At 43.7% G+C, this 24,634-nt stretch overlaps 2 protein-coding genes across 4 annotated transcripts; one reads left to right on the top strand and one right to left on the bottom strand.

Moving 5' to 3' along the window:
• Positions 1–415: 415 nt before the first annotated feature.
• LOC114817882 (natural killer cells antigen CD94-like) lies at positions 416–16,144 on the top strand. Of its 3 annotated transcripts, XM_039914509.1 has the most exons (9): positions 416–643; positions 1,823–2,016; positions 2,105–2,249; positions 3,315–3,419; positions 3,578–3,631; positions 8,066–8,217; positions 9,648–9,751; positions 10,795–10,936; positions 15,882–16,144. In XM_039914509.1, exons 3-8 carry the CDS (start codon positions 2,144–2,146, stop codon positions 10,904–10,906), a joined length of 633 nt encoding a protein of 210 aa, XP_039770443.1. In that variant the 5' UTR covers positions 416–643; positions 1,823–2,016; positions 2,105–2,143; the 3' UTR covers positions 10,907–10,936; positions 15,882–16,144. The 3 variants fall into 3 exon arrangements, with proteins under 3 accessions (XP_039770443.1, XP_028938287.1, XP_028938288.1); XM_029082454.2 differs by having other exon boundaries at positions 1,823–2,249; XM_029082455.2 differs by lacking the exon at positions 3,315–3,419 and having other exon boundaries at positions 1,823–2,249.
• An 859-nt stretch (positions 16,145–17,003) lies between these two features.
• On the bottom strand, positions 17,004–20,914 carry LOC100086459 (cationic trypsin-3-like). Its single transcript, XM_001508547.3, has 5 exons — positions 20,869–20,914; positions 20,056–20,218; positions 18,116–18,369; positions 17,727–17,863; positions 17,004–17,250 (listed from the first exon to the last, which is right to left on the bottom strand). The coding sequence occupies exons 1-5, from the start codon at positions 20,906–20,908 to the stop codon at positions 17,101–17,103; spliced, it is 744 nt and encodes a 247-aa protein (XP_001508597.1). The 5' UTR covers positions 20,909–20,914; the 3' UTR covers positions 17,004–17,100.
• Between the last annotated feature and the right edge of the window lie 3,720 nt (positions 20,915–24,634).

Below are 24,634 nucleotides of genomic sequence, written 5' to 3'. Positions count from 1 at the left end.
GTTGTGACTGTTCAATATAAAATAAGTGCCGGACAAGGCATCCCTAAAATGCAGTCAATAAACATGTGACTTAGGTGATTCATTCCTTCTGTGACTTCTTCATAAGCGTGTGAGGTAAGATGTTCACACCTGAGAATGATACACAAAGGGAGTGACTGAAGCTGCCAGTGCCTTTGATGCTCAGCAACTTTTCACAGTCTGGAAATAGATTGCTCTAAGGTGGCTAATTGTTCATCTCTTTCTCAGAAATCAAAAAGTGGATAGGATCAAGATGTGCCGAACGGTGACACTAAATGGCTCTACCGATGTAAGTGGGAAGTGTGGAAACTGGTGGACCAGTAGCGGTAGGAAGATGCAAAGGTGCAAAGGGTCCAAGAGACGTCTCTATCCCGGAGGTGTCAGTAGACAGCATTGCAAACAACAAGCAACAGGCAGCCTGAGAACTTCCTGTCAAGTCAGGCAGTCAGGAACATTGTGCAGCCACTCAAGTTCCACTCAGGCCATTTCGCAGATTTCTCACAGAACATGCAGTTGTGATTTTCCATCTCTCTTCCCTGGAGAGCGGTCTTCAAGTCCTTCGTAGTTCCATCATCTACTTCAGGGTTTACTGTGGGATTCCTGAAGTTGACGGACAAACACTCAGGTATTTCCTGTTACTTTATTTTTCTTTTCTTAACAAAGCCCTTCCAATGTTTAGACTAGGATTGGAGTAATGTCTACTGTTTTCTCTATTGCTATTTAATTGAACTCCTGAATGTATGAATGTAACAAACTCCAGCCCTTCAGTCATTTCCTGAACAAATGGCAAATAAAAAGAAAAAAGTAAAGACTTCAAAGAAGGTTTCTCATCAAATGCGATCTGAAGAGATCATATTTCTTCTACCAGGCCTTTCTGAGACTCTCCCTAACCAACAATCTACTGAGAGCGCTAGATCCTAAATTTATCTTCCTCATCTTATAGAGGCTTGGGCAAGCCTTAATGCTCTCTTTATTTTTCCAGAGTTGGTAGTTAAATTCATTCTTCATTTACTTTTCGTATCTCTACCTTAATTCAGCAAATGGATTTCCAAAAGGGATTTGAAAGGTCAGTTTTATTGGCTTGTGTTCTGACTAATTCAGAATTACAGATTGCTATGCTTGGCATAAACACTGTGGTAGGTCCATCAACCATATTTATTGAGCGCTTACTCTGTGCAGAACATTCTACTAAGTGCTGTACAATGTAACAGAATTAGCAGACACCTTCCCTAATCATACAGTCTAGAGGGAAAGACAGACATTTATATAAATAATTTATAATGTATAATTTAAAGTTATGTGGGGTTTGCGGTGGGGCAAATAATAAATGTCCAAGGGCACAGGTTCAAGTGCATATGCAGTCATATGAAGCAGCTTGGCCTCATGGCAAGAGCACGGGCTTGGGAGTCTGAGGACGTGGGTTCTAATTTCAGCTCCCCACTTGTCTGCTATGTGACCTTGAACGATCACTTAAACCTCTCTGTGCCTCAGTTACCTCATCTATAAAATGGGGATTAAGACTGTGAGCCCCATGTGGGACAACCCAATTGCTTTGTACCTACCCCAGAGCTTAGAACAGTGCTCGGCATCTAGTAAGAGCTTAATACCAAAATTATCATAATTATTTAGTATATGAAGCCTAACAGTTCAAAGTCTATCTGTAAAGGTGATATGACATCTTGGTTGATGGTGAAACCACGGAATTGCAGGATTGTTACAGAACTGTTCATCCCGTTGCCTATATTAACTGTGTTGTCCATGGTAAAGATGGTGATTCTAGAAGTCTCCCTCATCTGTTTTGCAGACCTACATATGAACTGGCTTCTTGTGGAATTATTACCGGATACCTACAGTGATCAAGACACAACCGGCATTCTTATGCACTCTGTGTTAGACAGATAGCAGAAAGAGTGAAGATCTCCCTGAAAACCTCAGGGATCTTCCTACTTTAAGATCTTTCCTCAAAGGCATACACCACAGTGAACCTGGATCTGAAAGGTGGGAACATTTCAACGTCTTTATCGTTCTGGTACCGGTTAGTTGGAAGCAATCATTTCACTCTGCCTTTTCAATAACCACTATCAAGGGGACTGGTAAAAGCAACAACATCTGAGAAAAGACGGAGATGAGCCAAGCACAGGAGGTCTACACAGAGCTGAATATGATCAAGGCTGGGAAGGAGCAGTACAGAAGGAGCCTTGAGGACGTCAAGAAGAAGAACAAATTGCAAGGTGTGGCCTCTGCAGGTCCATTATTATCATTTCTAGAGCTAAACATACTCTGGTAGTCCACCTAATTCAATCACAGAATCGTGAGAGTGCAGTTTCCTCCAGCATTTCAAGAATGAAAGCTCTTAAAGGGATTCATTTTTAAAGGAAATGAAATGAAGAGTCAGAGCAAGTGAAGGGTTTAGGGAGACTCCTTGGTGGAGAGGAAAACCAGAAGGTTAATTATATAACCCAGGAGATTAATTGGAAGCCAGAGCTTCAAAAGGACACATCGGGGTGAGGGGGAGAATGGGAAAATAGAGAAACAATGTTCTTTTTCTTTTGAAATAAATATTTGAATTTGAACGAGACCATGACCAACCTGATTCTCATGACTCTACCCCAGAACTAAATGCAGTTCTTGACACAAAGAAAGAGTTTAAAAGACTTTATCATTATCATCACTGTTCTCATTATCATCCTCATAATTATTACATTGCGTGGTTTTGTAAGACTATGTTCAGTTTTATTTTAAGGGACCCTTGAAGCCAGGGATTCAATTCTTCCCTAATTTTTATGGACTCATCAAAACACTTCGTATCAAAGCTTTGTACAGTGTGAATATTAATTACATGATTGTAAGGTAAATCAAACATTGATAGTTATTGAGTTATTATGTGCAGAACACTGTACTAAGTCCCCAGAGAATACAATACAACAGAATTAATGAGAAGCAGTGGGAGAAAGTTTGGGGTAAAGAGGACTAAGAGAATCTCTGACTTTTTTTTTTTATCAACCAACCCGCAGTATTTATTGAACTCCTGCTATGTGCAGAGGACTCTACTAAATACCTGAAGGAAAAAAATGGAAGGAAAGGATCCTTGGGAAACTTACAACCTAACGGTGGAACTTAAACTTTCATCCATTGAATCTCACTGGTTTTCAATATTATTTGTCGTTTAATTGACAGTGACAGCTCTCCAACATTTACGGTGATCACTTAAGTAACTTTTAGGGGTCAGTTTTTCTCCAAGCTCTTCAATCTCTATCTCAAATAGTTTCTACAACTGCTTGTCTCCCTTTCTCCAGGACAATCTCTAACCTTTCGCTGGAAGTGCATCATTCTGTTTCTGGGGGTCCTTTGCTTCTTATTCTTGGCAGTGTTGGCTGTGTTGGCCACTTTAAGAGCACAAGGTGAGACTAGTGATCGAATATTTTTCAGAACTTGATACTTTCATTGTCGAAAAACCCATCTCATAGTTTATTACGGCTGATGTACTAAAATCACATTTTAATCCAAGACAGGATCTCCCAAGAAAGTGAAAGGAAATTTAAAATTTCTGTTTCCACAGCAGCCCCAAGCCAAGGACTCAAACATTTCTCCCCAGCCACAGGACTTCAGGAAGGTAAGTGCTGAAGATTTTAAACACCTTCTTTCGTTCTGGTTGCTAAGGCAAACAACCATTACCCGTCTTTATCTCTTGCCTTGCAGCTCAGTAGAAGATCTAAGGTCCCCAGATTTCTCCCTTCAAGTATTATTTATTTGTCCTTACCACATTATCACTTAGAGTCATCTTTGGTCATTGACAGCAATAGCACTGAATCAAAATGGATGGATTGTGTCCTGTGACAGAGTCAGTGGGGAATGAACCCTAAAACACCCAGGAATTAGATGTCGGTTCTTATTTACACTCTGTCACTTGCCTGCTGTGTGACCTTAGAGGAGTCACTTAACTTATCTGTGCCTTAGTTACTTCATCTGTAAAATGGGGATTAAGACTGTGAGTCCCATGTGGGACAGAGACATTCTCCAATCTTCTTGGCTTGTATCTACCCTAGAGTTTACTACAGTGCCTGGCATATAGTAACCACTTAAATACCATTAAAGAATGGATGTCTATGCTCTCTTTAATTAGATTGTGGCCCTTTTAATGCAGCGGAAAGATCTTAGATTTTTAAATGGTAGAGATGTCATTCTGTCTGCATGTATCTAAATCAATCAATCAATTATGGCCTTATGGACAGAGCACAGGCCTGGGAGTCAGAAGGTCATAGGTTTTAATCCCAACATTGTCTCTTTTCTGCTGTGTAACCTTGAACAAGTTCCTTAGCTTCTCTTTGCCTCACTTCCCTCACCTATTAAACAGGGATTAAGTCTGTGAGCCCTGATTATCTTGTATCTGCCCCAGAACTTAGAACAGTACCTGACACATAGTAAATGCTTAACAAATACTAGTATTATCTATTGAGAGCTAACTGCAGGTAGAGGACTGTATTAAACCCTTAAGGGAGTACAATAGAAACAGTTAATCCATCAATCAATTGTATTTATTGAGCACTCACTGTGTGCAGAACAAAGTACAAAGTTCTAGGGAGAGGACAGTACATGGTGTGGGCAGAGATTGTCTCTTCTGATTGCTGAATTGTACTGTATAAGAGCTTAGTACAGTGTTCTGCACACAGTAAGCACTCAATAAATACAATTAAATGAAGGAATAGATGGTAGAAATGTCCCCTGACCACCACAAGATAACAGTCTAAAGGGGAGGATGGACATTAATATGAATAAATGGATTACAAATATGTGTGTAATTCTGTGGGGCTAAAGGAAAGGTCAATAACGGGTGCAAATTCAAGTGTAAGGGTGATGCAGTAGGGAGTGGGAAAGAGGAAATGAGAGTTTAGTCAGGAAAGGCTTTTGGAGGAGATGTGCTTTTAAGAAGGTTTGGCACGTGGTGAAAGTTATCATCTGCCAAATACACAAAAGGGAGGTTATTCCAGTTAGTCAATTTGATTTGTTGAGTTTTTACTGTCTGCAGTTCAGTGTACTAAGTGCTTGGAAGAGTAGAGTGTAACAATATAACAGAGACACTCCCTGCCCACAACGAGCAATAATCACAATTATTGTGATTAAGTTGTCTTGTTTTTGTCTGTCTCCCCCGATTAGACTGTAAGCCTGTCGATGGGCAGGGATTTTCTTTATCTGTTGCTGAATTGTACATACCGAGCGCTTAGTACAGTGCTCTGCACATAGTAAGCACTCAATAAATACTAGTGAATGAATGAATGAACCAGCCGACAATCTAAAAATATGGTCTGTAGTCTACAGTCCAGGCCAGAGTTAGGACATGGGTGAGAGGCTGGTGATATAATAGACCAGATCAAAGTTCAGTGAGTAGCTTGGCAGAGGAGCCAAATGTGTTGGCTTGGTTGCAGTAGGAAAGCAGTGAGGTGAGGTAGGAGGGGGGCCAGGTGATTGAGTGATTTAAAGCCAATAGTAAGGAGTTTCTGATAGATGCAGAGATGGAGGGGAAACCACTCTAGGTTTTTTGAGGAGTGGAGAATCAAGGATTGAACGATTTTGTAGAAAAATTATCTGGACAACAGAGTGAAGTATGAGCTGGAGCAAGGAAAGGCAGGAAGCAGGGAGGTCAACAAAGAGGCTGGTGCAATAAGCAAGGTGGAATAGGATAAACAGTTGTATTTATGTGGTAACAGTTTGAATGGAGAGGAAAGGACGGATTTATTTTAGTGATGGTGTGAAGGTTGAACCAACAGGATTTAGTGGCAAATTGAATATGTGAGTTTAATGAGAGAGATGAGTCTAAGATAAAGCTAAGGTTCCGGGCTTGTGAGACAAAGATGACAGTGGTGATGTCGACAGTGATGGGAAAGTCAAGGGGGGCAAGGTTTGGATGGGAAGATGAGGAGTTCTGTTTTGAACATGTTAAGTTTGAGGTGCTGATGGAACAAACCAGTAGAGAAGCCCTGAAAAGCAGGAGGAAATAAAACACTTCACAGGAGAGAGATTAAAGCTGGAAATGAAGCAAGGGGGTGGGTATGGATGGAGAATGGAAGGAGACCCAGAACTGAGCCTTAAGGAACTCCCGCATATAGGGGGTGGGGGGCAGAGGAGGACTCCATGAAAAAGACTGAGAAGGAGTCGCCAGAAAAATAGGAGGAGAACCAGGAGAGGACAGTGTCAGTGATGCCAAGGTTGCATAACGTTTCCAGGACTAGTGGGTATTGACAGTATTGAAAGCAGCTGAGAGGTCGTGGAGGATTAGAATGGAGAAGAGTCTATTGGATTTGGCAAGAAGGAGATCATCTGTGACTTTTGAGAGGGCAGTTTCTGTAGAAAGAAGGAGGCAGAAGCCAGATTAGAGGGTTTCAAGGAGAACCTTGGAGAAGAGGAAGTGGAGACTGCAGGTGTGGACAGCTCGCTCAAGGAGTTCCAAGAGGAATTGTAGGAGAGAGATGGGTTAATTACTTGAGGGAGCCGTGGGGTCAGGGAGAGCTTTTTTAGGATAAGGGAGACATGAGCATGTTTGAAAGCACTAGGGAAGAAGCCACTGGATAAATAACAGTTGAAGATGACAGTCAGGGACGGAAGGGAAGGGGTAAGCACTTGATCAGGTGTGATGGGATGGAGTTGGGGGCACAAGTAGAGGGGATGGATTTTGAGAGAAGGCTGGAGATCTCCTCTAGAGATACTGCTGGGAAAGATGGGCAAAAGGGGCAGCAGGAGAGGGAAGAGAGTGGAGAGGAGCAGTGGAGATTTTAGGTAGATCACACCCGATGGTTGCAATTTTCTCAATTAAGTAGATTACCAGGTCATTAGGGGGAAAATATAGGGGAGGCAGACTATGGGTGTTTGAGTAGGGAGTTAAACGTCTGAAACAACTGGCATGGGAACCAATAAAGAGAAAGAAATAACGTTGCTGGGCAGGGGAGAGGGCGGATTTAAAGCTGGCAAGGATGAACTTGAAGGGGACAAGATCGGCCTGCTGTCTAGATTTCCACCAGCAACTCTCTGCAGCTTGTGCACAGGAGTGAAGGAAGCATACTGTGAAGGTGATTCAGGGCTGAGGGTTAGTGGTAGGAGAAGGGATAAGGGAGAGAGTTAAATCACACTTATCTGCTACGTGACCTTGGGCAAGTCGTTCCTCTTCTCTGGGCCTCAATTATCTAATCTGTAAAGTGGGGATTAAGAGTGCAAGCCCCATGAGGGACAGGGACTGTGTCCAACCTGATTAACTTGTATCTACCCCAATGCTTAGAACAGTGCGTGACACATACTTAACATTTCATAATTATTACTAATAAAAATAAGTTCATGAGAGAGGGTGGTGTTGAGGGCACCAATTTGGTCATTAGGGGAGAATTAATAGACATGATTCTTCTTTTCAAGGAGCATACAATCTACTAGAGAAATAGACAATAAAGTCAATTCAAGGAGAGGGAAGCAGTAAAATATAGAAACATGTACATAAATACAATAGAGATTTTTGCCCCTAAATGCTTAAGTGATGCAGAAGTGCTCAAGTTGTGGTTGGGGAAATATAGGACTGGGTTTGTTTCTTTTAACTTCAGCCTTTCCCTCCCTCTCTCTCTTTTTCTCTCTTTTTCTAATGATATTTTTTCAGCACTTACTGTGAACCAATCATTATACTAAGCCCCGGCATAAATACAAGATAATCAGGTAGGGCTCAGTCCATATCTCCCACTGGGCTTACTAAGTGTTAATCTCCATTTTATGGATGAGGTAACTGAGGTCTGGAGAAGTGAAATCACTTGCCCAAGGTCACAGAGAAGACAGGTGGAGGGGTCAGAATTAGAACCCAGATCCTCTGACTCCCAGGCCTGAATTCTTTCCACTAGGCAACACTGCTTTCATTCCACCCGTTGGACTATTGAGCGGATGAGGGAGAAGTCAAAGATTTCCTGAGATGTTCTAGGTCTGTCCATGAGTGGTTATATGTCTTTTGATGTATCCACAGTAAAAGCAGATCTAAAATATTGAAAACTATTTGTTCAAATAGATGTTTCTCTTTTACCAGACTGTTCCTGCAGGACTTGTCCAGAGACCTGGTTTGGAAATGGAAGAAGCTGTTATTATGTGACACAGCAGAAAGCATCTTGGCATACGAGCAAAACTATCTGTGCCTCTTTAAAGGCCTCCCTCCTTCAGATCAGCAGCAGGGAGGAGCTGGTAGTGTATTTCTTCATGCATTTTTCTTTGTGGGGCATCAGGGTTTGTTTCATCCCACATAAACCAGGTCTTCTGGATTACAGTTCTGGGTTGAGTCAGTAATTATTATATTATTTGAATCGTTTTGTGCCTCAGTATCCAAGATAGAGGAAATAGTCACTCTGCCTTAGCAGTGTGAGAAAAGAAAGAAATTGATGAGACTCTCGCTAGAGGATGCTCACAGAAAGGCTCTCTCAGAACATGGGAACATATTATCTATCAAATTAAGTGGCAAGGTTGAGTGTCTTCTTAAAATGGCCCCCACCGTAAGAAAGCAACTCCCTATATCTCCTAGGGAAAGATGGAAACATCAAGCAAACCAGCAGGGCCTAATGGAAAGAGTCCTAATGGAAAGTACTCAAATGATTGAATGAATGACTGAATGAATGAGTATGGGCCTGGGAGCCAGAGGACCTGGGTTATAATCCCAACTCTGTTAATTGCCTCCTGTGGGACACTGGGCAAGCCACTTAACTTTTCTATGCCTCAGTTACCTCATCAGTAAAATGAGGATGGAATAGTTGTTCACCCTATGCCCTGGACTGAGCCCCACATATAACCAGGACTGTGTCCCACCTGATTGATTTGGATCAACCCAGCACTTAGAAGGGTGCTTGACATATTTAAGTGCTTAGCAAATACCATTAGAATTTATTATTTTCCAGAAGAGAGATCATTGATGTCACCATGAGCATACTGATGGACCCTCAGTTTCCCAGGGTTGGGTCAGGTAGATCTCCCAGCTGAAAGGAGAGGAACTGATTTGGCTCCAGGGGGAAAGGAGAGCAGTCAGAAGGATCAAATGTTGGTGATGCCTGAATATCTACAGTGTTTATTCGTCAGCATGAAGATGAATGTGATTGACTACTTGCAGGAGGAAAAGTCATGAAGAAAGAAAAGCCTAGTAATTTGATCCCAAATATCTCTTATAGCTTCTACTTCCCAAGAGAAAAGGAGAGGAAGAGAAGGCAGGGAAGAGGAGAGAGAAATCCCAGGGGGTTTCCTAGAGGAGGTGGGATTCTGTAGCTGGAGGAAATCTCAGGTAAGAGATGAGGAAGCAGCACAGCCTAGTAGGAAGAGCACAGGCCTGGGAGTCAGAAGCCCTGGTTTCTAATCCTGACTCTTCCACTGGCCTGCTGTGTGACCTTGTGCCAGTTACTTAACTTCTCTATGTCTCAGTTTCCTCATGTGTAAAATGGGGGCTCAATACCTGTTCTCTCTCCTACTTAGACTATGAGCCCATGTGGAACAAGAACTGTGTCCAGCCTGATTAATTTGTATCTACTCAGAACAGTGGTTGAGCACATATTACACAGTTAACAAATACCATAATAATGATAGGAAAATGAAAAAAAAAACTTAATAATTGAGTCCGTCTGTGTCCTAAACAGGATTACCTTAAAGCTGTGCCGATAATAGGATGGATGGGACTCTCCAGGGAAGGACCTGGTGCGCCTTGGAAGTGGCTGAATAGCTCCGATGAGCCTTCCAACGTGTAAGTCTCTCCCACCGTAGGACTCTTTTGCATTTGATGGATGTGGAGAGCAGAGAACGGGTCTACCAACTCGGTTTGATACTCTCCCAAGCACTCTGACCAGTGCTCTGCACACCATAAGCCTCAACAAATCCCACAGATTGCTTGCTTGACTGATGCCGCTTCTCTGTAAGTGATCAGCCTCTCCATCTATCATGTGCTACAGCCAAATGAATCAGTTTTCATTCTTGGAGCCATGACAAATTGCTGACAGAGTGGCTCTCTCGGGGTACCAGATTAGATATGAGGGGAAAGGTGAGAACCATCACCAATCAATCAATCAGTGGTATTTGTTGAGGATTTACTATGGACAGACCATTCGATTAAGTATTTGGGAAACAATAACACAAGAGATGGTAGAAATGATCCCTGTCCACAAAGATCTTGCAGTCTACCATTTTCGGTAGCTTGTTTTGAAATTAAAAGATGATTTTCAGGGGCAACGGGATATCAAGAGAAGCAGCATGGCTCAATGGAAAGAGCCCGGGCTTGGGAGTCAGAGGTCATGGGTTCGAATCCCGAATCTGCCACTTGTCAGCTGTGTGACTTTGGGCAAGTCACTTAACCTCTCTGTGCCTCAATTACCTCACCTGTAAAATGGGGATCAAGACTGTGAGTCCCACAGGGGACAACCTTATCACCTTGTATCGCTTCCCCCCCAGCACTTAGAACAGTGCTTTGCACATAGTAAGTGCTTAAAGACCATTATTATTATTATTATTACCTGCATGCTCATGTGGGTAATCCCTGTGAAGAAATCGACTGCATTCTCCATCTCCCCAATGTGACAGAATGTAGAACAATTCTCCATTTGCCCTTCTCTCACCTTTTCCCAGCAGCTGGAGAAAATAGGTATTTAAGAGGCTCAGTGTTTACTAAGTTTAGCGTGAACCTGGAAGAGAAATAATAGGCGTATGCCTGGGTGTCACATCGGACCTGGAGGAAGGAAATGTTTTGAGATTTCTGTGTGATGATAATAACTAGCACACCCATTTCCTCTGCAGAGTCGAAATTCACAACCTTCAAGACAAGGGAGACTGCACTGTTTTCAGATCAAGGGATAGAATCTTCTACGATGACTGCGGGAACAATTATCCATATATTTGTGAGGCGTAGCCTGGTCAATCTGTTTCTGGAATATTCAAAGTAAATATCATTCATTCAATAGTATTTATTTATTGAACGCTTACTAGGTGCAGAATACTGTAGTAAGTGCTTGGAATGGACAATTCGGCAACAGATAGAGACAATCCCTGCCCATGGATGGGCTTACAGTCTAAATGGGGGAGACATACGGACAACAACAGTAGCAGTAAATAGACTCAAGAGGATGTACACCTCATTAACAAAATAAATAGGGTAATAAAGATATATACAGATGAGCGAAGTGAGTGTGGACAGCCTCACAGGGAGAAGTTTGACAATACATACCAGACTTAGATTTCCCTGGACTATTTTCCTTGAGCAGCATCTTGATTTTCACACTTACACGGCAACAACAGAAAGGATCATGGTGATATCTGGAAGACAATAATAGACTGGGTATACAAGCTGAGAGAGCCCTCGGCGCTCATCCTCCCCCACCAGTTCCTTACTGCCCTTCTTCAAGGTCTCTCAGCCCTCCTCAAATTGTGGAAACCCTCACTGCAAGAGGAAATTTAATTCCTTTTCAGGATGTTTAGATTACTGTCCTCTGCACTGAATAAATCAATTCCTGGAAAGAAATTCAAATTATTTGGTGTTGGTTATAATATGTGCTGTCTCATCACCCTATCCACCAAAGAAGTGGTGAAGCTGCAGATAGTGGTAATAATGTTGATTAAGTGCTTATTGTGTGCTGAGCACTCTACTATATAATGCAATATATATACTATGTAATACAATATACTATATAATACTATATAATACAATATATATCCTGTGAGGAAAAGAATAGGGTTCATGATACTCCACATTTAAAGAGAGCAGTGTGGTCTAGTAGATAGAGCACGGGCCTGGGAGTCAGAAAGGCCTGGGTTAGAATCCTAGCTTTGCCACTCATCTGCTGTGTGACCTTGGGCAAATCACTTCACTTCTCTGTACCTCAGTTCACTCATCTGTAAAATGGGGTTGAAGACCAAGCCCTATGTGGGACAGAGATTGCGTCAAACCTCATTAATTCGTGCCTACCCCAGCGCTTAATACAGTGCCTGGCACATAGTAGGCGTTTAACAAAGTCCATTAACTAACAAAAAAGATGATCCTTCTATTTTCTGGGGGCAAAAAGAGAAGATATATTTTTTCCACAGTTTGTCATCTCTAGAACATGGGCCCCATGTTGTAGTAATAATAGTAATCATATTTATTAAGCTCTTACTGGGTGCAGAGCACTGCACTGGGAAAGAATAGAGAAGCAGCGTGCTTCAATGGACAGAGCCCAGGTTTAGGAGTTAGAGGTCATGAGGTCATGGGTTCAAATCCTGGTTCTGCCACTTAGCCGTGTGACTTTGGGCAAGTCACTTGACTTCTCGGTGCCTCCGTTACCTCATCTGTAAAATGGGTATTGAGACCATGAGCCTCACGTGGGACAACCTGATTACCCTGTATCTCCCCCAGTGCTTAGAACAGTGCTTGGCACATAGTATGCACTTAACAGATACCAACATTATTTTAGAGAAGCAGCGTGGCTCAGTGGAAAGAGCCTGGGCTTGGGAGTCAAAGGTCATGAGTTCGAATCCCTGCTCCGTCACTTGTCAGCTATGTGACTTTGGGCAAATCACTTCACTTCTCTGGGCCTCAGTTCCCTCATCTGTAAAATGGGAATTAAGACTATGAGCCCCAGGTGGGACTACCTGATTACTTTGTATCCCCCCAGCACTTAGAACAGTTCTTGGCCCATGGTAAGCACTTAAATACCATCATCATCACTATCATCAAAGAATACCCAAATGGGAATTAGGGTTCTGTCCCTCAGGGAAGAGTTGCAAGCTTCCCTAGCCTCCGATGGGCTTAATGTCAAGACGTCTCTCCTTTTACACAAATTAATAATAGTGAGTGGTTGCATTTAATTCATTCAATAGTATTTATTGAGCGCTGTACTAAGCTCTTGGAATGTACAATTCATATTTGCAAAGCCGTTACTATGTGCTAAACATTGTATTAAGCACTGGGGTAGATACAAGCTAAATCAGGTCAGAGATGGTCTTTCTCTTCCTCTGGACTGTAAGCTTCTTGTGGTGTCTTCTGACTCTGTTTCACTGTACTCACCCAAGCTCTTAGACCAGTGCTCTGTACACTAAACACTCAGTAAATACCATTTTACCGATCGTTCTTACTTAAAATTACCATGGTCCCAACATCTTTCATTTAGTGTTTCTTCAGTGGAGTCCTCTACTCCACTGCTCCTTGAACAGTATTTCCCCCCCTCCCAACACATAGATATAATTTGAGGACCACAAACTCTAGGCCATATATCCACTAAACCTCAGATGTCACCCACTCTGACAGAGGTAACTGTTATAACCAAGCCAATTCCTTCTCGGCTGTTATAAGGTATAAATCTGTATTAACTTTTTAAAATAGGGCAATATAAAATGAATGCCGAAAAGAGTCTTTTGATAGCCTCGAAGTGTGAGGCTTGATGTTCACACCTCAATACGTCCAAAATACTGATTGGCTGCTACTTCTGTCTCTTCTGTGGGTGGAAATTTTTCTCAGAAGTGAGTGGGTGACGAACGCAGTTGCCTGAAACTAAAAACGGAACTGAACCACAGGCTGAAATTCTTCAATAGAGAGAGGTGACAAGAATTGAAACACCCTCAGGTTTTTATGTGATCCTAACCCAAGCTAATATCAACAAAGGAGGAAGGAATGAGACTGGGAGAGTTTGAAGAAACTTGTTTGAATGATCATTGTCAGTGGCAATTATCGAAGGTTTGCTACGTGCAGAGCTCTGTACTAAGTACTAAGTACAGCACAACAGAGTTGTTAGAGAGGTTCCCTGCCCACAGCAAGTTTACAGTCTAGAGGGGAGAAGTAGTGGTTAACATAAATAAATAATTTAGAATATATAATGTAAAGATATTAATGTTGGTATTTGTTAAGCGCTTACTACGTGCAGAGCACTGTTCTAAGTGCTGGGGTAGATACAGGGTAATCAGGTTGTCCCACATGAGGCTCACAGTTAATCCCCATTTTACAGATGAGGGAACTGAGGCCCAGAGAAGTGAAGTGACTTGTCCACAGTCACACAGCTGACAAGTGGCAGAGCCGGGATTCGAACCTATGACTCCCAAGCCCAGGCTGTACGTAAGTGCTGGGGGGTTTTTCTAGATAAGACCTGAATCTTTAGTACAAAGCACAAATCCCTGGACAAGACAAGAAGCATCCTCAGCTCTTGATGGGAAGATCTCAGAGATTTAGACATTGCATATATCTAATTCGTAAATATCTCTTCTACCACCTGTATCTGCAGCTTCCCTTTCTCATCTGTCCTTGTCATCCTTTACCTGCCACCTTAGTGAGAGTCCCCTTTCCCCTCTGCTCCCCCTCCCCTCCTCCCCACCCTCTGCTCCTCCCTTCAGCACTGTGCTCATTTGTATATGTGCAGAGCACTGTACTAAGCACTTGGAATGTACAATTTGGCAACAGATAAAGACAATTCCTTCCCAATGCCGGGCTCAGAGTCTAAATGGGGAAGACAAACAGCAAAGCAAAACCGAACGAAACAAGTACCATTATTATGAAGTGACAAATGGGACACACACACACACACACACACACACACACACAGAGTCACTACTATGGACATCTAATCAGATAACCATAAAAAAGGTATTTAAGTACTTACTAAGTGCCGGACACTGTACTAAGCTCTGGAGTAGATACAGACTAATCAGGATGGACCCATTCCACGTCCCATATGGGGCTCAAAATCTAAATTCCCATTTTCCAGATGAGGTAACTGAAGCACAGAGAAGCTGTGCCTTGCCCGAGGTCACAAAACAGACAAGTGACAGAGCTGAGATTAGAACCCAGGTCCTTCTCATTCATTCATTCAGTAGCATTTATTGAGCGCTTACTATGTGCAGAGCACTGTACTAAGTGCTTGTAATATACAATTCGGCAACAGATAGAGAAAATCCCTGTCCATTGATGTTCTCATTCCCAGGCCCATGCTCTAGCCACTAGGCCATGCTGCTTCTCACTTCTCCCTCTATTTGCTCTCCTAGCTCTATCACCTTATTTTGACTTTAAGCAATAGAAAATGCAGACACCAGTCAGTCAGCCATATTTGAGTGCTTACTTTGTGCCAAGCCCTTAGGAGAATACAAAATAACAATAAACAGACACACTCCTCCCCCTCAGCAAGCTTACAACTAGAGGACTGTAAGCAACCATAAGTTGCCCCACATACCTTTCTGTCTAATATAGCCTGGAGGATCCTAGAGAAATCAGGGGAGACAACACAAATAACTCTGAGGCAAACTGCCTAAGCAATTTCTGATTGGATTACAGCGACCCCGAATGTCTCATCTGAAGCAGCATGGCTCAGTGGAAAGAGCCCAGGCTTGGGAGTCAGGGGTCATGGGTTCGAATCCTGGCTCTGCCACTTGTCAGCTGTGTCACTGTGGGCAAGTCACTTCACTTCTCTGTGCCTCAGTTTCCTCAACTGTAAAATGGGGATGAAGACTGTGAGCCTCATGTGGGACAATCAGACTATCCTGTATCTATCCCAGTGCTTAGAACAGTGCTCCGCACGTAGTAAGCGCTTAACAAATACCAACATTATTATTATCTCCCTTCGCTTGGTTGAAGGGGTTAATTTACAGCACAGGACTGAGCCACCAGGTTTCATTGGTTCCTGTCAATAGGATTTGAAACTTTATCCAAACTTTATAAAGGTTTTGAAGAAGCATATCAATATCCTTCCCCATCCCCAGCTCCATCACCCCTGCTGTGGAAGGAGTTGGTGATGTACCTGTAGGAAGGGAATGTGTCCATTTATTGTTATATTGTATTTTACCCTGAGCATAATACAGTACTCTATACGTAGTAAGCGCTCAATAAATGTGACTAAATGAATGAATGCCACTCTTTCGACTTCTTCCAGGAGCAGAGCTTTCGAAGCTGACGGACGGGAGGAGGAGGGTGATCCCATGAAGGGGAGAAGCCAGGTTGACTAGCACAGAGGGATATATATTTTCTGTATTTTTCAATAAAGAGAACGTCTACTGCCATGTCCCCCCAGATAGTCATATCCACTGATGGGGGCTATGTTCATTATCTAGGGCAACAGAAAAAACAGCTCTCCCACTCTCTTCCCTACCCTCCTGTAATCCCAAGAGCAATAATAATAATAATAATAATAATAATGTTGGTATTTGTTAAGCACATAGCGCTGGGGTAGATACAGGGTAATCATGCTATCTTACGTGAGGCTCACAGTTAATCCCCATTTTACAGATAAGGTAACTGAGGCACAGAGAAGTGAAGTGACTTGCCCACAGTCACACAGCTGACAAGGGGCGGAGCCGGGATTCAAACCCATGACCTCTGACTCCCAAGCCCTGGCTCTTTCCACTGATCCATGCTGCTTCTCAATAATGTTGGTATTTGTTAAGGGCTTACTATGTGCCAAGCATTGTTCTAAGCGCTGGGGAGATACAGGGTAATCAGGTTGTCCCTCATGAGGCTCACAGTCTTCATCCCCATTTTACAGATTCGGTAACTGAGGCGCTGAGAAGTCAAGTGACTTGCCCAGGGTCACATAGCAAACAAACAGAGGAGCCGGAATTAGAACCCATGACCTCTGACTCCCAAGCCCAGGCTTTTTCCACTGAGCCATGCTGCCCCAGCAGGGACAAGAGCAACATCCCTCCGTGACCGGCTAGGAAACCTCCAGCTGAAGCAGCCCAGACTGGAGTCCCCTCTGCAAGAAGGGAGGTCAGCTTCCGTGATAATACTGAATTCCCTCCCTTCCATTTTCACTGAAAATCCCCCCTCCCTTTTCCCCAGCTCCTCCTCTGGCTAGGTGATCTAGTTATTCAAACTGTGAGACAGTTTTTCCCCAAGATATTTAAAAATGACATCTTATATATCATCTGGAAGGGTTTTGCCTGAATAAATGGCCACAGGGAAAATGTACCGCCTTGTCATGGAGCTGTCTGATATCCCAGATTCATGGACGGGAGGTAGGGAGGAAATGCAGTGAAATAATTTCTAGCCACACATAGAAGTTGGAAAGCACAGGTTTATTTGCGATCAAGAGAGAAGGTAAGGTAGCAGGGAGAGACCAGAGCGCCCATGGGACGATAAGAGAAGGACACCACTTAGGAAGTTCTAATGATGTTTCTGATCCAGCTGACATAGTTGCAGACCTTGGTGTAGACACCGGGCCTGCCTTTCTGGGCACAACCGTAGCCCCAAGAGACGATACCCTGGAGCTCGCCATTGCAGACAACGGGGCCACCGGAGTCACCCTGGGGAGAGATGGCAGAGGTCAGAGCTGCCGGCCTCACCCTACTTAGCCAAGGCCCTGCGCTCCGGCCTGAGATGAAGAACCAGTATTGAGACACAGGTGAAGGCCAAATTTGAACAGCCTACCGTCCATCCACAGACTTTCCATTTCTGACCATGCCTTAAGTGCCCTATATACATCAGAAGGGAGAGGACCGTTAGAACTTAGGAACGCAAAACCTCAACTCCTTCCTTAACTATATCTCAGGGGTGAGAGCCCCATCTCTCCCAGGCAATCAGTACAGAGTTCTATACATACTAAGTGTTCATTAAATACCATCGACGATTGATGATCTCTGAACCCGAGAAAAGACCATAGGACAGAATGTATTTGGACCCATTTTCCTTTGACTATAACCAATATTAGGGTAAGAAATAGAGAGGGAGATAGGGAGTCGGAGAGTGTGGGCACTGGGGAAGAGTGGAGGAGTAGAATTACCTGGCAGGCGTCCTTGCCACCCTCTAAGAAGCCCAGGCACATCATGTTTCTGGTGATCTGCCCGGCGTAGGCATTGCGGCAATCAAACTCGGAGAGCACAGGGGCATCCAAGCACTGAAGCAGCGAGGGGTAGTCAGCTGCATGAAACGTGGGGAAAAGTCATCTTGTCGATTAATCCTCCTACCTACCTCACCCCTCCGATCCCCCGATTGACATCCAAGCCCAAACCTCACCATACAATCCTCAGAGCTGCCAACAGATTCGCCCAGCCCCAACAAGAATGCAGATGCATCTTATCACCCCCCTTGCCATCCCTCTCCCACCCAGCCCCAGAGAGGTAGCCATCACGAGAGACGTGGGTGAGTTCTAGGTCTTGAAGGGTCACTCACTGCCAGAGCTGAGGGTGTTGCCCCAGCCGGATATCAGGCACTTGGTCCCGGCCTCCACGCAGGAGGAGGGCAGGGAGACGGAAGCTACGCGGCTGTTGAGGGCAGCGGGGGTCGACAGCTTGATCATCATGATGTCGTTGTCCAGAACCCAGCTATCATAGTTGGGATGGCGGATGACCAGGGAGGAGTTGATGAACTGCTCGGTCTCTTCAATTTCATTAATGTTGTGCTCACCCAGTCTCACCTGGATTTGGCTGGAAAAGAGAAGAGGGCTGTGAGATCAGTCACAACCTCCATGCTGGGGAGTACCTGACCGTAAGCTCGTTCAACGGGGAACGTATCTACCACCTCTATTAAGTGGTACTCTCCCTAGCATGTAGTACAGTGTTCTGCAACAATAAATTATCTCCACTGCCCATTCCTACTGGACCAGACCACTCCTTTCCCTGTGACCATTTTGGTCAATGGCATCAGTTAAGTTCCAGGCACGCTACCCCGTAGACGCCCTGGTGGTTCTCCAAGCCACTCACCTTCCAGTGGCTAGAAAGGGCAGGGAATGCCCAGCAGGTTTAAGGCAGTGGGGATGCTGCAGAGCTGGGGTATGACCCATCCCTCTACAAACAACACTTCTACCGTGATTCTGCATCATAAAATTGCCAAGGAAACCTGTCATCCTTTCTCAGAGGGAAGTCCTGTCTGTTCCTAAAGGTTGGCAAATAATAGTGATAATTGCAGTAATTATTAAGTGCTTACCACGTGCCAAGCACCATACTAAGAGCTGGACTAGATACAAGGTATTCAGGCCAGATAGTTACTGCCCCAACCAGGGAACACATTCTGACTGAGAGGCAGAGCAGATATTGAATCTCCACTTTACAGATGAAGAAACAGGGGCAAAGATCAGCTATGTGACTTATTCAGTGTCACACATCGTTAAAGTGGTAATCAGAACTAGAACTCAGATACTCTGACTCCCAGGTCTGTGCCCTTTCCATTAGGCAACACTGCTTCACTAACACAGAACATTTCCATCTTGCTACCATCCCCATCTCCCAACCCCACACTTTGCAAAATCTCCATAGCAGATCTTGATGCAGAAAGGGCACCCTCCCATTTTAGCACTTGGAAGGATGAAGGTATCATTCAAAGTCAAGTGATCATTAGCCATTTGATCTGTTGACTTCAATTTCTTGGCATGTTTTTAAGGTCCTTTCTCCCCAGAATGTATAATTGTTGTTTCACAACACATTTTATTTATGGACTCATAGTTGAGGAACTCTAAATTCATATTATACTAGATTATCACTTTCCTTTATTAGAAAAGCAGTACGGCTCAGTGGAAAGAGCACGGGCTTAGAAGTCAGAGGTCATGGGTTCTAAAACCGGCTCCGCCACTTGTCAGCTGTGTGACTTTGGGCCAGTCACTTAACTTCTCGGTGCCTCAGTTACCTCATCTGTAAAAAGGGGATTAAAAGTGTGAGCCTCACATGGGACAACCTCATTTCCCTGTTTCAGGTAATCAAATAAGCCTGATTACCCCAGTGCTTAGAACAGTGCTCAACACATAGTAAGTGCTTAAATACCAACATTATTACATTATCATTGGCCAATAGCACGGTCCCTTTCCCGAGATCTAAGTCTCATAAAGCAACACCCACAGTGTTCTACTATGTCTCTCTTCATTCCTCTCCATCCACTTTCTACACCACAAAGAAGATATTCTCACACACCACTCTCCTCCACCCAATCACATATTCCTCATGAATGAGACCAAGACATCCACAGATCCACAATGGTTAGGATATGTTTGGGGATAGGAAAACCTAGTGGAAACAGGGCCACCTTTCGCACTGCCGGGGCACTGGGAGACTCTTCTGCTTGAGCTTAGAGTCATACCCTGACACCCCCCATCATTATGGGGTCATTTCTCATTCACTTACGATTTGTAGCAGTGAGCAGCAGACACGACCCACTTCTTGTCGATGAGGGAGCCACCACAGAAGTGGTAGCCACTGTTGAGGGATACCTGGTAGGGGAGAGAGTTCTTGGTACAGGTGTAACCCCCAACAATCTTGTCATCATCATCATCCAAAGGGAAGGCCACTGAGGGAGAGAGAGAGGAGACGCAGATGGTAGAGGACAGAGCCACAGCCTGGAAATCCCAAATGGAATTTGCCCCTTTCAGGGTCATGGCCCAATCCAGTTTTAGGTCCAAAGTGGATGTGACCCAAAATCTTCCTCTGGAGTCTTCCATGACTGATTTGGGGATACTGAACTACATGTTGTTCCCCTCATTTTGCAAAAGCCCACCTCTGACTCCATTTTGAGCCCCTGGTTGAGTAGCCCTCAGAGCTGCTGCTGGGAGGCAGATGTTATGAAGAAACAACCATTCCTTCTCATGATCTTGTCTGCTTTCTCTGATTCCCTTCCTCCAGTTGTGACCTCCTCCTCCTTCCCCTTAGACACCTCTCCTTGCTCCTCCTACTCACGCTCCCAAGCCCATTTCATCCCAGCTGTCCCTTATCTTGGTAACCCGAAGTCTCAACCTTTTAATTGAGCAGAGCTGCCTTGTTGGTGAGAGAAGACCCTTGCCTGCTGTTGCTGTTCCAGTAGACCAGCCCTCCTACTCCCCATCAATCAATCAATTAATCAATCAGTGGTATTTACTAAATGCTTCCTATGTGCAGACTACTGCATTAGGTGCATGGGACATTATAATGTAATAGAGGCAGAAGGAAACTCGGGGAACTCACCAGCTGCCCCCAAAAGGGCTAATAAGAGAATGAATTTCATGGTTGCTCTCTGGATCCAGACAAGGGGATGCAGACCAGAGGGATGAACCAGGCGTTATTTATTCCCTCAGATCGTGCCTTATCTCCTGCTCAAGGCTGCTGGAGGGCAGATCGGGTCACTTAATGGAAAATTCAGGATCCCAAATTGGATATTTTTATCATGCCCAAGGAGGGGAGAATGTCACGCCGGGTTAATCATCCACTTGAACTGAGGGGAAAATTCAGGAATATGAGAAAAAAACTCTCCGATTAAGAACCCCTTGTTTCCCAGGGATTCCTAACTACTGATTTTCACGAACACTCTCCTCACTGCTTTGTAAAATGCCCTTTCCACAGAGCAAGGCCTTAAGTTAAGACACACGACGATGACAGTTAGGAGTGGAAGACAGGGAGGGGTGAAGAGGAGTAAGAGAATGTCTCACCTCTTTTATCATTTAGTCAAGTGCCTGTTGGACAGAGAGGAATACATTAAACACGGGAGAGGGTCCAGTGGAAATACAATTCACCACTCTAAATTGCTAAGGAAAAGCACTCGGATCTGTACTCCTTAACCTCTTTGATACCCCATTCCCAGCCCCACAGCATTTATGTATCAATCTTTACATTCTGCCATTTTCCGTAGTTGTAATTAATTTATCTGTCTCCCCAGTAATTATCATCATCATCATGATGGCATCTGTTAGGCACTTACTGTGTGCCAAGCACCGTTCTAAGTGCTGGGGTAGATACAAAGTAATTAGGTTGTCCCATGTGGGGCTCACAGTTGTAATCCCCATTTTACAGATGAGGTAACTGAGGCCCAGAGAAGTGAAGTGACTTGCCCAAAGTCACACAGCTGCCCAGCGACAGAACGGGGATTAGAACCCATGACTTCTGACTCCTAAGCCTGGGCTCTTTGCACTGAGCCATGCTGCTTCATGACTATGAGCTTCTTGTGGGCTAGGATTCTTACCTATTGTATTTTTGTTACAAAACTCTCCCAAGCATTTAGTACAGTGCTCTGAACGCAGTCAACACTCCCCTTCATTCTATTTATTGTGATTATGTTGTCTTGTTTTTGTCCATCTGTCTCCCCCGATTAGACTGTGAGCCTGTCATTGGGCAGGGATTGTCTCTGTTGCCAAATTGTACATTCCAAGCACTTGGTACAATGCTCTGCACATAGTAAGCACTCAATAACTACTATTGAATGAATGATTAAAGAGCTGATTCTTCCTTGAGCAGATCTTGCAATCTAATGTCTGAGTTAGTGATTTAAGATCAGAGGCTAGCTGACCATCATTTTTCATGGTTATTTAAGTAATGGTTAGTGGTCTCTCTCTGCCTCACAGTGACCTTTCAGAGATCACTTTAGTGATTTTTAGGCCTTGGAGCATCAGCTTCTCTCCATCTCTGTGAGTCCGTTAATCTCAAATACTTCTTACCACTTTTTGTTTCTTGTTATCTCCCTTTCCCTCCCCAGCACACGTGGCTTAGTGGAAAGAGCCCGAGCTTGGGAGTCAGAGGTCATGTGTTCAAATCCCGGCTCAGCCGCTTGCTAGCTGTGTGCCATTAAGCAAGTGACTTCACTTCTCTGTGCCTCAGTTCCCCATCTGTAAAATGGGGATTAAGACTGTGAGCACCACGTGGAACAACCTGATCACCTTGTATCCTCTCCAGCGCTTAGAACAGTGCTTTGCACAGAGTAAGCACTTAACAAATGTCATTATTATTATTATTCTCTGCACCTAAGTTGCTCATCTGTAAACTGGGGATTAAGACTCTGAGCCCCACTTGGGACAACCTGATGACCTTGTATCTACCCCAGTGCCTCGAACAGTGCTTGGCACATAGTAAGCGCTTAACAAGTACCATCATTATTATTATTATCATCCTCTCTCTGGTGACTCCTGGCTCTAACTCTAGGGATACATTGTGAATAGGTGCTAAATGTATTTATCTGAAACTAAAAATGTCAAGCTAAAATAATTCTATAGAGAGCAGTGACAAGTCTGGAATCACCCTCACATTTTCAGGCAATCCTATCCCAAGCTAATATCAACCAAAGAGGGAGTGATGAGACCAGAAGAATTTGAAGCAACTTGTTGGAATAATGATCATGATCATAATCTATCATATTTACTAAGTGTCTACTCTGGGCAGAACATTGTATTAAGCACTTGGAAGAGTACATCTGAGTTGGTAGACACATTCCCTGCCCACAACAAGCTAAAAGTCGAAAGGGGGAGGGCGTCATTAATATAAAAAACATAATATATAATGTAAAGATATGTACATCAGTGCTCTGGGGTTTCTTTAGTCAAAATCCCAACCTTCACTGCAAAGCCCAAATGCCTGGTTATGACAAGAAGCATCCCCATCTCTTGAGAAGCAGAATAGCCTTGTGGCAAGATCCTGGGTTTGGGAGTCAGAGGTCGTGACTTCTAATCCTGACTATGCCATTTGTCTGCTGGGTGACTTTGGGCAAGCCACTTCACTTCTCTATGCCTCAGTGACCTTATCTATAAAATGGGGATCAAGAGTGTGACCCCCCACATGGACAACCTGATTACCTTGTATCTACCCAGCGCTTAGTAATAATAATTAATAATAATTATGGTATTTGTTAAGTGCTTATTATGTGCAGAGCACTGTTCTAAGTGCTGGGGTAGATACAGGGTAATCAGATTGTCCCACATGGGGCTCACATTTTTTAATCCCCATTTTTACAGATGAGGTAACTGAGGCCCAGAGAAGTTAAGTGACTTGTCCAATGTCACACAGCAGACAAGAGGCAGAGTCAGGATTAGAACCCATGACCTCTGACTCCCAAGCCCGGGCTCTTTCCATTAAGCCATGCTGCTTCTCTACAGCAGTTGGCACATAGTAAGCACTTAACAAATATCATTATTATTATTATTATTATTGATGGTAAGATGGCCAGAGCTTTAGCTATTGCTCACATCTGACTCTTGCATATCTTTTCTACCACCCTTATCTTCAGTTTCCCTTTACCATCTGGCCTTGACATCTTTTCTTAGATCTTCTTAATGCCACCCATTCTTTTTCCTTATTGGTACAAACATTTCTGATCAAAATGTACCACAATCAATTCTTCTTCCTACTAACTCTTTTTGGACAGGATATAGCAAGATGAGGAATGAAATACCAGGTAAATCAATTTTCATATTTATTTTCAGCTCTGGTAACAAGATTTGGGAGGAGAGGAAGTTCAAACATGGTAAAATTGGGGTTAGGACTGATTTACGCATTCTATGCCTCAAGTGAAAAGAATACTTTCCTAAATTTATGGTCAAATAAGGGATATCAAGTGTGCAGGGTTGGATTATACCTCACCTGTAGCTACAGTGAGGAGTTAGTGTCGAAAGTTCATGTCCACATGTCAAAGAGGGACACAAAAGCTTGCGAATACATATAGACAAACACACATAGAGTCACTATTAGGAAGATCAAATCAAAGAACTCACTTTTTTAGAGTAATGTTAAGCGCTTACTGTCAGCCACTGTACTAAGCAAAGGGGTAAATAAATATAACTAAGCGGGTTGGTCCAAGTCTCACATGGGGCTCAAAGTTTTATAATCCCTACTTTACAGATGAGGTAACTAAGGGATGGAGAAGTGTGACTTGCCCCAAGTCGTACAACAGACAAGTGGCAGAACTGGGATTAAAACCCAGGTTCTTCTGACTTTCAAGTTCATGCTCTCTCCAGTAGGCCAGGCTGCTTCT

The sequence above is a fragment of the Ornithorhynchus anatinus genome, chromosome 17, assembly GCF_004115215.2.
Source record: "Ornithorhynchus anatinus isolate Pmale09 chromosome 17, mOrnAna1.pri.v4, whole genome shotgun sequence".
Classification (NCBI taxonomy): domain Eukaryota; kingdom Metazoa; phylum Chordata; class Mammalia; order Monotremata; family Ornithorhynchidae; genus Ornithorhynchus; species Ornithorhynchus anatinus.
Note: the sequence above shows the minus strand (reverse complement) of the source record. Positions and strands in the feature narration are given on the sequence as shown.

Excerpts from the sequence above, each read along its gene's own strand:
- LOC114817882 (XM_039914509.1), top strand. The coding sequence starts at position 2,144 with ATGAGCCAAGCACAGGAGGTCTACACAGAGCTGAATATGATCAAGGCT. Across the intron at positions 3,420-3,577 it reads GGCCACTTTAAGAGCACAAG|CAGCCCCAAGCCAAGGACTC; the intron begins GTGAGACTAGTG and ends CTGTTTCCACAG. Across the intron at positions 3,632-8,065 it reads AGCCACAGGACTTCAGGAAG|ACTGTTCCTGCAGGACTTGT; the intron begins GTAAGTGCTGAA and ends CTCTTTTACCAG.
- LOC100086459 (XM_001508547.3), bottom strand. The coding sequence starts at position 20,908 with ATGAAATTCATTCTCTTATTAGCCCTTTTGGGGGCAGCTG. Across the intron at positions 20,219-20,868 it reads AGCCCTTTTGGGGGCAGCTG|TGGCCTTCCCTTTGGATGAT; the intron begins GTGAGTTCCCCG and ends TCTCTCCCTCAG. Across the intron at positions 17,864-18,115 it reads CAACACCCTCAGCTCTGGCA|CTGACTACCCCTCGCTGCTT; the intron begins GTGAGTGACCCT and ends CGTTTCATGCAG.